The 11,797-nt window shown below is 40.4% G+C and overlaps 3 protein-coding genes across 4 annotated transcripts; 1 reads left to right on the top strand and 2 right to left on the bottom strand.

Annotated features, from left to right (window-relative positions):
* Nucleotides 1-11: 11 nt before the first annotated feature.
* LOC132200790 (protein bric-a-brac 1-like) lies at nt 12-6,533 on the bottom strand. 2 transcript variants are annotated; one of them, XM_059626517.1, is made up of 8 exons: nt 6,371-6,533; nt 5,965-6,158; nt 5,762-5,905; nt 5,630-5,698; nt 5,399-5,576; nt 5,112-5,302; nt 4,933-5,056; nt 12-2,299 (listed from the first exon to the last, which is right to left on the bottom strand). In XM_059626517.1, the coding sequence occupies exons 2-8, from the start codon at nt 6,136-6,138 to the stop codon at nt 1,524-1,526; spliced, it is 1,656 nt and encodes a 551-aa protein (XP_059482500.1). In that variant the 5' UTR covers nt 6,139-6,158; nt 6,371-6,533; the 3' UTR covers nt 12-1,523. The 2 variants fall into 2 exon arrangements, with proteins under 2 accessions (XP_059482500.1, XP_059482509.1); XM_059626526.1 differs by lacking the exon at nt 12-2,299 and adding an exon at nt 2,335-4,449 and having other exon boundaries at nt 6,371-6,531.
* Nucleotides 6,534-6,596: 63 nt separating this feature from the next.
* On the top strand, nt 6,597-8,626 carry LOC132200803 (protein SHQ1 homolog). Its single transcript, XM_059626539.1, has 8 exons — nt 6,597-6,859; nt 6,915-7,099; nt 7,208-7,353; nt 7,408-7,603; nt 7,683-7,826; nt 7,886-8,074; nt 8,130-8,290; nt 8,341-8,626. Exons 1-8 carry the CDS (start codon nt 6,717-6,719, stop codon nt 8,602-8,604), a joined length of 1,428 nt encoding a protein of 475 aa, XP_059482522.1. The 5' UTR covers nt 6,597-6,716; the 3' UTR covers nt 8,605-8,626.
* LOC132200812 (male-specific lethal 1-like 1) lies at nt 8,616-11,780 on the bottom strand. The gene is made up of 8 exons (XM_059626549.1): nt 11,474-11,780; nt 11,015-11,215; nt 10,570-10,940; nt 10,343-10,455; nt 10,097-10,290; nt 9,916-10,040; nt 9,619-9,861; nt 8,616-9,557 (listed from the first exon to the last, which is right to left on the bottom strand). The coding sequence occupies exons 1-8, from the start codon at nt 11,624-11,626 to the stop codon at nt 9,314-9,316; spliced, it is 1,644 nt and encodes a 547-aa protein (XP_059482532.1). The 5' UTR covers nt 11,627-11,780; the 3' UTR covers nt 8,616-9,313.
* Between the last annotated feature and the right edge of the window lie 17 nt (nt 11,781-11,797).

The raw sequence follows: 11,797 nt of genomic DNA, 5'->3' as shown, positions 1-11,797 counted from the left end.
ACTGAATCAAATTCGTTGAAAATCTAAATTCCACTTTATTATTGGAATCCGACATATATACAGTCACATATTAATTTTTGGAAACTTTCATTAACAATTGAAATTGACAAGGAAGAAGTGTTACAATTATTAACGGTCTGTGCTATTTGTTAGTTTTTTTTCTTTCTATAAATGTACTTGTGGTGCTTTGCACTATTTATTAACACCAAATTTCAAGTTGAACATAATTTTGCTATTATGTAATGGAAAATTAACAAACACATGCAGTTGCGTGGTACACAGTTAATTCTTTCACACATTATTTGAGCAAGGTATCGACAAAAGTGATCCCATTTTTTCCAAGACAGTTTAAGAAATATGATTTACTTGAAAGTTTGTAGGCACATTAAGTGAACAATTAGAAGTTTTTCTGTACAAAGCAGCTTGACAGGAAAATAATTTTTTTTTATAATTAACCACATATTATTTATAATATATGTTTCGTTGTTTGTAACAATTATCATATATAATAAACCGTAATGAAAAGTCACAATGATGAAGTTCATGAAAAATGCATTATAAAATGTTATTTTACATTATTTAACTCATCAAGAAGAGTAGTTTGAGGATTTTAAAATAGCAGTTTCTTGACATCAATATATAATATATTATTTTATTTAAATATATGTTTAATTTTGGACTTTCCTCCAATAAGACTTTCTTTTTATGTGGTGCTTATTATACAGAGAATTGATGAATCTGTTTTGAGATAAATAATTTTTGTATGAATCCATGAACTCGTAAAGCATTTTTTTTGTATTCCATTTTTGTCTTGATGAGATATTATATTAACAGAAAATTGTAATGGTTCCCGTTTATTCGTAGTAATTTCTCAAAACATATTATAGATATTTCTCAATTAAGAGAAATTATATTATCTCCATCTTGAAAGTTAGTTTAAAAGTATGTCGTTAAAGGGTACTCGAGGGTGCTGTAATATTATGAGATCAATACTTTTTGAAATAAGAACTGGTAAAAGGAATCATGCTTTTTTGTTCCTTCTCAGAGCGCGTTTGTTGTAAGAACACAAAAATTTTGTTATTTATACTTTCGTTCATATCATCAGACAAAATTACATCGTAGATCCATGAATACATTGGAAAATTTAAATAACAGACTGATCTCCAGTTTCTATCACAGTGGTTACTTATTAGGGTTTTAAAATTTAAATCATGTGACTCCTATGACAGTCCCTACACCCATCCATTCGCGCATAAAAAAAAACATAAGCAATATAATATATATCTAGACAAGAAGTGTAAAGTTTCAGTCACAAGAGTTTTTTCATTCAAATTGAGGTCTTTTAGAGAGTTTACATAGAGAGTTAAAACCCTGTATTTAATCGCAACCATTTGACTTTCATTATAATTATCCCCATTCCAAAAAAGGTATTGCAAAATATTTGTTTAATATCCTTTGAAATTTGAAAATGACCAAAATAAGCTATGCTGGTTCAAAATGGCCCACTGTGTATGTGCTGGTCTCTAAGGTGACAGCACAAACTCCTCGGAAGAGGCAGCTGCTGGAGACGATCCCGACGCTGCCGATACCTGCACAGTCGAAGTTGATGACCGCAGTGAGGTGGTAGTGGTCTGACGGTCAAATTTGTGGTGATATTCTTGAAAGCAGGGTACAATACACAAATTGGTCTGGCATTCTGGACAGTAGTACTTGGTCTTTCTCCGGAGGATTCTGTTATTTTGGTCGATTGTGTTCCAACAGAAGTTGCATCCTAAAGCCGGTCCTGGTCTCAGCAATGGACAGTGTCCAAGTCGCTCCGAGTCAGAGATGGACTGGACAGGGTTTGAAACGGCCCTCTTAATTGGCTCTCGACGAATGAGGCTTCTAGTGGGTGACTCGGACGACTCAGAGGTAACTCGCAGAATTGGCACTTGGTCTTTGGGCGGCTGAGCGCTGGTGCTGGCCTCGATTGACACGTTAATGGTGGCCTGCCTTAAAAGGATGGACGATTTTGGGGTCAAGGGCTTGGTTTGTTGACTTGGCAGGAGCGGCTGTGAATGCTGTTTGGTAAGGAAAGAAGGGGATGGTACTTGAAGAAGTGACTTTGAGGGCAAAGGCTCCGAAGCTTGCCGCTCCACCCTGAGATGGGGGACTTGCAGGTACTGAGAGGTTGAAGGCTGAGGAGAGTTGGAATCTTCGGGGTCACTCTCAAAACTGAGCGGGTCGGTTTCTTTCTTTAGTCGAGGTTGACGAATCAGAAGACGGCCTCTTTTTTGCTTCGGAGACAAAGAACCTTTCCCTATTAAAAATAATTAAAGTTACTTGAAAATTAAGAAATATCAAAAAAAATTAATGACTCACGGCAAATTGATGCAAAAAGAAAAAAAAATAAGTGTTTCAAGTGTGCTTGCAGAGGGTATAAAGGATGACTTATGAATTATTTTTCGAGTCAACATTTATTGACCTTACAGAAGTTTATTGCAGATCATAGCAAGATTAGTTATTCTAACAATACTAGGCAGAGGTTATGCATATATCTTCAACTACTATACATCAATAATATAATTTTTCTTTTTCGCATTATTTTTTTCACTCATAACAAATTGTTACAAATGATAAAATAAGCATGCAGTATATTGTAGTATGGCACATCTAAAGATACATCCCTTGCTATCTTCCATGTTTAGCGTCTCGTCTTAAGATTTGAGTACATTAATGAGTAATTAGGATTGATCCACTTGCGAGCATTTCAAGTGCACCTGCATCTTTTTAACCATGGTAATATAGTACTTCACAATGACTGTTGCACAATTACTCATTAGGATTTGCATTGGCTTTCTATGTACAAATAACTCTAAAACATGTAAGTACATACTCGAAAAGTTAGCATGCGGCAAGGCATCAAACAATCAGCTATGTATAATAATCCTCCATAATTCCCTTTTAAAGTCTACCATCTAAAAATAAGGGTCCACTTCGAAGCAAATTAAGTAAAGTTGGTATATATGCGTCCGCAGCTCTCTCAAAATAACATGAACCTCTGAGCCAGCAGAAATTCTCTGATTATGCAATTATTATAGTCAAGCTTGTGTTATGCAACAGTACTATATACTAGATATTTTTAAACTAACGAGATTCTTCAACGAATTCTGTACTTGTGAATGACAAGAATTACTTTGTTCCAATCTAAGCTTTCACATTCACACATAAAGGAATGGAGTCGGGATTCGGCACATAATCAAAATAATCAATCATATAAATGCTTGGCTGAAAACAAGGATGTCCCGGTTATCAGGTTGACTAAGCAGGAAGTAGTAAGTAATGTCACCTATATAAATATACAGCAACGTTCCAATATAACACTAACACCCATGGCTCTTTTCTCGTGTCAACTTAATTAAAAGTGAAATAGGATGCAAAATGTACATCAATCAAATAGTTTCTTCTGCTGAAGCACAATCACGCTTGTCGAGTTCAACACCATTGAACAAACAATCCAAATCACTTTTTCTTCTTCGATTGCACTCCACATAATAATATCATGCGAAAATACCGTCTATAGTTCCATCACTTCAGTCCTATGTCTGCAGACACTATTTTAAGACTCAGCTTCCGAAGCCTCGACAACGCCTCGCTCCAGTTTTTGCTAGTAAAATGGGTAGTGCTGGTAGAAGTTCAGCGAGTGAGACGTCGAGGCTTTGGCCTTAGATTATTTCTTATCGCGTGGGTGTCAGAAAATGTCACTCGACTGCAGGAACATGACCTCGGCCGGCGTGCCCTGCTGGTAGGCTACCTGGTTCTGGCTCACAGCCTGCTGGGGAGGCGGAGGCGGCGGCTGTTGCTGCTGCTGAGGCGGTTGTTGCTGTTGTTGTTGCTGCTGTTGTTCGGGGGTAGGGGGCATGGAAGAGGTGCCCTCCCCCAAGGTCGAGTCGTCGTTGCTGCAGCTGGAATCGCCGGGCTCCTTCTTCATGACCACGGTCGGGTACTGGTACTCCTGGGGCGTGGTGGCCCTCGGCTTCAGGCTCGGTCGAGTAATTGGATAGCCCCGGCGGCGGTACTCGAGCCACAGCGTCCGGTTGTTGACGCCGTACATGCGAGCCGCCTTGCAGAATCCGATTCCGCCGGTTCGCACTGCCTCCAGGGCTTGCAGAAAATTCTCATCGCGTTGAGTGTCGGTCCGCTTGCGGCGGACAGTGGGACTTGGTGACGTTGGAGGCGTTGCTGACGGAAGTCCGGAAGGCGACGGAGTTGACGCTGAGGGACTTGCCTGCGACACCGATGGGATGTTGATACTGCATGGTGATTGTCGCTTGGGTTGGAACGCGGGCGCCACATTGTGGCGCAAGGCGTCCGGGGAAATGGTTGGAGGGCCTGTGTTGATGAAGGAACACGAGGGGTGGGGGTAGCGAGGGTAGTAGACACTGCCGTGGCTCGGGTCCCATTGGAATCCTACAGTAGAGGTGCACAATCAGCGACTCTAGCCCAAATTTTCTCATGAGTTACGCACCTTGTATCTATTTTAAATTTTATGGGCCTGATTTGATGACGAATTCCTTCTAATAAATTAAAATTTTGTCTTACAAAATACAAGGTGCGTTCACAATTTTTCGGCGATGTCTATGAGAAACAGAATTGACGTTACCCAGCAAGTGTCTCTGCTAAAATCTACACCATCCAGCTCCCGTGATTCTCTATAGCAAATTGACTGGCAAGAAAATTTAGTCGGAGAAAAAACTTGCTGGTTAACTACCCAATTCCAGTTCCTTTCCAAATAAAGTTACGAAAATTTATACAACGATTCGTGAATATTTAAAGGAAACAGACACAGGAGATAGAAAGCACAGAGAAACACTTGCTGGTTAATCAAATCAATTTCCACGAACACCCTCAAAAATAAAATTTGAAAAAAAAAATGCGGAGTGGTTTTCTTACCAGCTGAAGCGCTCAGAGTGGAATAATGATGAGCCACGCTGGGCTCCATCAATGGACTCGGAACCTCTTCCACTACCCCTCTTCCTGGTCCATGATGCTGTTGCTGCTGAACTCCAGGATGAACCTGGTTAGGTACATTTTAAAACCTAAATTCTGGATAAATTTTCCTTTCCAATTACCATGGACAAAGGCATTTGTTCATTTCCGCTGTCTTGGGAGCAGTTTTGAATGTCCGAGTCAGTGCTTGTTTGTTCTCTAATACTCCGCTCTGACATGTCAGTGCTAAGGTTCATCTGGGAAGAACCTTGCTGCTCTAATCGTGGGGAATGATGGGGATATGCAACATCAGCTTGGTCATCAGAAACCCTCTCTGTTGACAAATCAACAACAGGATTTTTTAAATGTGAAAAAAGTTATTATTGTTTAGTTCTTCAAGAAAGATTTGCTTTTTTATTTGAATAAATACCTGTAACTCCTGAGCCAGAAGTGGAGCCAGTTGAGGACTTCCGCATTCGCTTTCTCCTAGAAGCAGTGGAGGGTGAAATTGATGGTGATGGACTTCTCCTCTCAGAACTCCAAGTTTGATGGGATTCCGTAGAGGCGCCAAGAGCCTCACAAGACAACCTTGATGACTCAGTTGAAAGCTGTTTTCATCAAATAATTAATTATTGTAGTAGACAAACAACGTAAATTATACCTGTGATTTTTCAACGTGCGACATATCTTGTCCCTCTGCTAAGCCTTTCACTTTCAACATCTCAGCCGTCTGCAAAATTGGATCATTGTAGTTAATTACGTGCGCAATTTATATTTTGGGGGCTAAACACACCTTTATGATGGAAGGTAATTGTTCCTGTGTTACATGCACTTCTCCGGAGTACATGAAGTCTACCATAGTCCGAAGATCTCGAAAAGTGACATCTTTAAGGATCACAATGGGGTGCTGATGACCACTGTACGAAGTAAAAAGAGCCTGAAATTTCCAAAATTTATTAAGTAATTTCAAGGTCATATAAATTTTTGGCGTATTACTTGAAAGTAAGTACTGCAGGCGGAAAGCACAAGTTTGTGAGCTTCTATTTGCTGTCCATCGGCAGCAAGGGTGACGTCGGTGAGGACCTGACTGTGCAACAAGGAACTAAAGACGGTGACAAAGTTGGGCTGATGATTATTCCACCTCAAGCAGAACTGTTGGGCAGCAGACATGGTTTTCTAAAGGCGGCAGCCTGCAACGGCACAAAAGAAAATCAATTAGGGGTCGAGTGAATGGGAGATTCTGATCAGAGTCGATGCATTGACGTGCACACAATTTCGGCCATGGTCTATCAAAATGAATGCCGTGACCTTTAGTCGATATTAATCTCCGCACAGCTCGCGAAGCACCGCCGCCCGCGGGCCCAGCGGTGCACCGGCTGACGCATGACCAATTGCAGATTACCTTTGAATGATTTCTGTTGTGTTAACAGCCTCTTGTTTAGTGTTTATTTACGTAATCCAGGCGAAATATAATCAAATTTGTACCGAAATTATTGTTTTCCTTTCCTTCTTCCTCTCAACTCTCAATGGCAGTCGCCATCTGCTGCCGAGGTTATGCAACTCGCAAATCGCCGACGCTCAAGAGGCCCCTCGCGGCGGCTGGGAAATTATTTTTGGCGGGGGCGTGGCCTTCTTGCGCAGAAAAAAAAACACGAGCATGCTGCTTGTACGTTCGTCATGTGAAGAATCGCAAAGCTCTTTCATATTCTTTTTTTGAAAATTTTGCGAAGGAGAAGAGTTTTTCCGTAATGCTGACCCCGAGGTTTCGAGTGGAACAAACCGATGAAAATATTATTTTGCACATTCACGCGCCCTACACCGATGTCAACGAGTCGGAAATCCACGTTGATCGCAACCAAGTTTGCTTCTTTGCATCTCCGTATTATTTGCGGTACTTACAGCATTGAAAATAACGAATATGTTTATATTCTCATTTTGATTTTCAGCCTGAATCTTCCAGGCCAAGTTGCAGAGGATGAAAAATCTAAAGGGCATTTCGACGTTGGATCAGGAGATTATGTGGTCACGCTTACGAAATGCAACAAAGGGCAGCACTTTGAGGACCTCGACATGGTTAATACTTTGCTTAAGGCGCCATCAGGCAAAAATCTCACAAAAATTGAAGTACTAGGTAATTTCTAATAAAAATCAATACAATTATGATACATAAAAATGTATTCCTAATTTATATGTATGTGATTTTTATAATTATTTCTTACTTATATGCATAACTTTCCAGGCGAGGAAACTGACCATCAGGATTTATTAGATTTTGATTGGCACATTGACCAAGAAATCTCTGAGGAGGTTCCAGAAGACATCATTGGATTACTTCCCAAGTATGGATTTGCTAATAGAAAGAGTGGGCTTCTCAAACCTTTGGAGGTAGAATCAGATCTATAGAGCCTTTAATTTTTTTTAATATTTTAATTTTCAAAGGCTGATCTCCCAGAACTCATGGATCTGAAATATCCCGACAGTACACCCGCCTCTGAAAGAGAAAAATTGCAAGAAGATTGGGAAAATGAGCATTTCAGCCAAGAGCATTTCTTAGCTGATTGGGCAGAAGAGGACGAGTTGATCAAACCTCTGTTGGAAGAGGATTTGCATTGTGTTCCTGAGATATCAGACAGTGGTAAAAATATTTAGCCTGTTTATATATGTAATTAAAATGTTTAGCAAAACAAACTACTAAAAATTTCAATTAATTTCAGAATTTTCTGCTGAGGAACAAGAGCGTCTGATAAGGTTGCCCAAGTTAGATATTATAGCACTGACGGCAGCAGAGCAAAAAACCGCCTTACTAAGTTTGGCAGAAATTTTGTTTTGCTGGGCTCATGAACAAATTTCCACCCAGGGTAAGTTATTCTTATTTGTGAAATTTAAAATACTTATTTTTATTTTTAATTTGGCACAGGCGACACTGGTCCAGAGAGCGCACGATCTGTAAGACGTCTTAGTTCTACTTTTAGTTGGCTTCGTTCTTTCACATCTGTTCAAAAACTAACCTTGTCTTGCATGAGACGATCTCTTTGTGTTCCATTATATAGAAACTGGAAATTAGCACTGGCAGCCTTCGAGAAGACGCAGAAGATTTTGAAAAGAGGTATGTATTTTTTCCCAATGTGTACGTTAAGTGCTATATTAAGTTTTCTTTTTAGGTCGAGTAATAATTATAAAGAGCTTACTTAATTTGATAGCAAACTTTGCTGAGTGTGAAAGCTATCACATTCACTCACAATTATATTTAGAGCCTTACTGCGTTTGGATTCAGTCTGTTTCTGAGGAGACGTTTTCAAAACTAGCTGACTCGATAGAAAAGGTAAATTATTAGATTTCTAAAGTTCCAGGTAGTAACAATACTTTGCTTAGCATATACCAAATAAAAGTGATGTTGGTTGGGATCTGGAGGAGTTAGAAATTGCCGGCCAAATGACGTTGGAGGAAGAACATGACGTTATGGAAAGTTTGACAAACCAATTGAAAGCCAGTCTCCATGTCCGAACTAATGTTGAAGACTCTGATGACAGTGATGATTCAGAGTGTGAAAGTGACAGCAGCGAGTCTGACTCGCAATCAAGTGAAGATGATGAAGAGCCTTCGTCAACCTCCACGGAGGATAAAACTGACAAATAAAGAGTTTTGGATTAACTTTGTACATTTTCATATATTTTATTCTAAAAACCAGCTGAACTATTCAACACACTGATCAAGTCGAGGTTTCCAAAATTAACAGGTCGGCAATAAATTAAACATACAGTATAATCCCAACTATTCTTGACGCTATTACTTGAAAATACAACTATGGAATCAAGTTGAGGTGGATTAAATGTCAAATAATGCAGATACAGAACGCGATCACAGAATAACAGTAAAACTGTTTAGCATTTCTTATAAATGCTCTCCACAATGATTTCAGGAAAATGATTGTACTGCGGTCATGATTCTGTGAACCAATGCAAAAATGAACAATACGACCAAATTCTTTCTTTGGCTCTTGATGCCATAACATGACCTGTATTCAAAAAATGAGAACTTTAAATCAAAATGTAAACGCAATTTTCTTGTTCTAGGTTAGTATTCTCTGTGAAGTAGATAACACTGGCGTAATTACCAAGATATTTGGTAACATAAAGAAGGGAATACCAATCTATGTCTGGAAACAATTTTTTGTGTGAGCTAAGCCGTTATAATGTTTGAGTGCCTGTAATTCAAATTATGTTTTTCTTTGGAGTCTTTCATTAGCAAAATAATTTTGCTGATTTGAAAGCATGCAGTGTTCAGCACGATTCGTTTTCACAGTAACCAGTTTGTAAGGCAAGACCATAATTTAGTTTTGTGTTTGTCAACGTCTCCGCGTGGTTCTCCTTGGTTCAGGGGCTGTGGCAGCTATTGTGCTGCGTCTGCTGCTTCGGAGATTAACTGCCGAGGTGGAGGGAGAGGAAACTGTTCTTTGTCTGGTGTTTGCAGGCTGAGGGGGTGGTGTGGCAGACATGGTTGACGCAAAAGCCGATCGTCTCCGCTTTGGCTTGTCGTCTTCCTCCTCTTTTACATCTGGCTCTCTGAAGCTCCAAGGAAGTTCAAAATCACTGCAATTAAAAAAAACGGAAGTGCAAAAACTGCACAAAGAACTAACGGGTTCGGGTCAACCTGGCCGAAATGTGTGGAACAGGAGAGCCGAATGCGACAAGCGGCAGGTATTTTGTGACTTCTATGTACTCAATGCTTTCGATGCTTGGCCACAGCGCCTCCGGTTCTTGTACAACAGGCGTTTCCTTGCTAGCTTGTTTCGACCTTCGGTTGCTTGAAGCAGGGGTAGTTATGATTTGCGAGAACTGCTTTTGCTTGAGTTTCTCATACTGGCGCTGCTCCCTCAATCTTTGGATGTCCCACCTAGAATTTTAAATTGAATCAGAGTTCTCACATTTTTATTATTTATAAATTTACCGTTTTCTCCGTTTCTCATCAAGCTCCAATCTTGAATGTCTTTTTAAAAACACCTCATCGTCTAGGTTTTCAGTTCCTTCCATGGAATAGCAGCTGGTATACTGCTTTATTCTCCACGTAGGAACCTAGAAAATAATTTTAATGTTTAGAAAAGTTACTGATTCATGAAAATGGAACTAACCTCAAGCTCAGATTCTGCAGTGGCTTCTTGTGGCTGGCTTGAGCTGTTGTTATTAACAACTTTTTCCGTTTTAACCTTTTTCTCAGGGTTGTTTATGATGTCCCACAAGCTCATGTCGGGTGTGCCAGGCACATACAGTCTCTTTTTTGTGGCAATGGGAGCCCCTCTTGCTTTCGGAGTGGTTGCTTCAGAAGCTGTAAATTAAATACCTTAACTTTATACCTCCTGCAAATCGTCGTATTTTACCAATCCCAGCTGATTCGCTTGTCTTCCGTCTCACTGGACACGGTTTAGATCTTCGAGCCATCATTTCTGTTGATTCTGCTGACTTAGACGGTGCCTCGCTGCTATTTGCAGACCTTTAAAATACAAAATTCATTGACATTTGTAAAAAGCGTGTTCTTTTTTTATAGCGTCCAAAACAGAAATTCTTTTTGTACCATCATTTTACTGAAAAATTATAATGATTTTACCTCTTGGCAGAGCCACTGTCCGGGGTAGCTGCAGATGAGTTGCGACAACTACGCGTTGGCCTCTCCGGCACGGCTGCGGTAACTTTCTGCTGCTGTTGCTGCGCTCCAAGACTACTTTTCCCGCCGCTGATACGAGGACCCTCTGGCGGTTGTGCAGGGTCCTCTGCCTTTGGAAAGGGCTTTTCAGTTAAAGGTGGAGATTTTGTGGCCGTTGCCGGTGGAGTTGGTAGCTGCACAACGGGGGAGGTAACTGGAGCTGCAGCTTCAGCCTCTGGCGATGTTGACGCAGAAGTGTTGGGGAAGACTTCGACAACTTTAGTTTTGTGGTTTAAACTGACGCGCCTCTCCATTCTCTCGACTCTTTGTTGAAGCTAAACATAAAAATTTAATGGTAATCAATATTATTTTATCTCGGCAATATTTTAAAATTAATTAAATTAATCACCATTTCATTCTCCTTTTTTAGTGCTGCGATGATTTTGTCCTTTCTGACAAGTTCTTCCGACTGGTGCTGGATGACATCAAGATGCAGAAGTGACATCTCCTTGATATGCCGAACTTCTCCATTGTCATGGACGTTGGTGCTGGTGTACATATGATCAAAATCGCAAGAATAGCGCTCCTCCTTAATTGTCATGTTCTTCTCCTGCAAAACAATCGCGTTAAAATCAACGACAGAAAATAAATGCAGATTCGCGAGCGGAATACACACGCATCCGCAAAACATCAAGGTCAAACACTAAGACCTTGACACTCGCAAAAAGCGTAAACAAGTTTGCGAAAGAGCCAATTCCACTTTCAATTATTTATTATTGTTATAAAAGTATGGGACAGGCGAAAATTTTGCAATCCGTTGGAAAATGTCCGGGACAAACTCAGGAATCGAAATGCTGAGGAAAATAACCTGTAAATTCTTGCTGAGATGGTCTTGGAGGACGTGAACCATCGAGGCAGCATCCACTTCAACGGACTCGACGACATTCATTCCCACTCCGTTTAGCAGAGTCTTCGGCATCTCAGCTAGACCTTTGGCAATGATGGTGCCGCTTAGTTTCATAGCATCCTATTTTAGGCAACCGATCCCGAGAGAAATTGGTGGTGTACGCGGTCGGGAAATGCAATTAAAAACGGCGTAAATGGCTTTACTTTCGTTCGTCCGGCATGACAGTTTGGAATTTTTGGTTTGGCTTTACATCATAACAACAGTGACCTCCGCCAGGTGTCTCTA

The sequence above is a fragment of the Neocloeon triangulifer genome, unplaced genomic scaffold, assembly GCF_031216515.1.
Source record: "Neocloeon triangulifer isolate White Clay Creek 2 clone unplaced genomic scaffold, ASM3121651v1 ptg000001l, whole genome shotgun sequence".
Lineage (NCBI taxonomy): Eukaryota > Metazoa > Arthropoda > Insecta > Ephemeroptera > Baetidae > Neocloeon > Neocloeon triangulifer.
This window is presented reverse-complemented; position numbering and strand designations above follow the sequence as displayed.

Coding starts and splice junctions, on each gene's coding strand:
- LOC132200790 (XM_059626517.1), bottom strand. CDS start 6,138: ATGTCTGCTGCCCAACAGTTCTGCTTGAGGTGGAATAATCATCAGCCC. Junction 5,303..5,398: donor TTCTGGCTCAGGAGTTACAG/GTATTTATTCAA, acceptor ATTTGTCAACAG/AGAGGGTTTCTGATGACCAA. Junction 2,300..4,932: donor CACTCTGAGCGCTTCAGCTG/GTAAGAAAACCA, acceptor TATTTTTAATAG/GGAAAGGTTCTTTGTCTCCG.
- LOC132200803 (XM_059626539.1), top strand. CDS start 6,717: ATGCTGACCCCGAGGTTTCGAGTGGAACAAACCGATGAAAATATTATT. Junction 7,604..7,682: donor TCCTGAGATATCAGACAGTG/GTAAAAATATTT, acceptor AATTAATTTCAG/AATTTTCTGCTGAGGAACAA. Junction 7,827..7,885: donor TGAACAAATTTCCACCCAGG/GTAAGTTATTCT, acceptor AATTTGGCACAG/GCGACACTGGTCCAGAGAGC.
- LOC132200812 (XM_059626549.1), bottom strand. CDS start 11,626: ATGAAACTAAGCGGCACCATCATTGCCAAAGGTCTAGCTGAGATGCCG. Junction 10,041..10,096: donor CTGCAGAATCTGAGCTTGAG/GTTAGTTCCATT, acceptor ATTATTTTCTAG/GTTCCTACGTGGAGAATAAA. Junction 9,558..9,618: donor GTTCCACACATTTCGGCCAG/GTTGACCCGAAC, acceptor TTTTAATTGCAG/TGATTTTGAACTTCCTTGGA.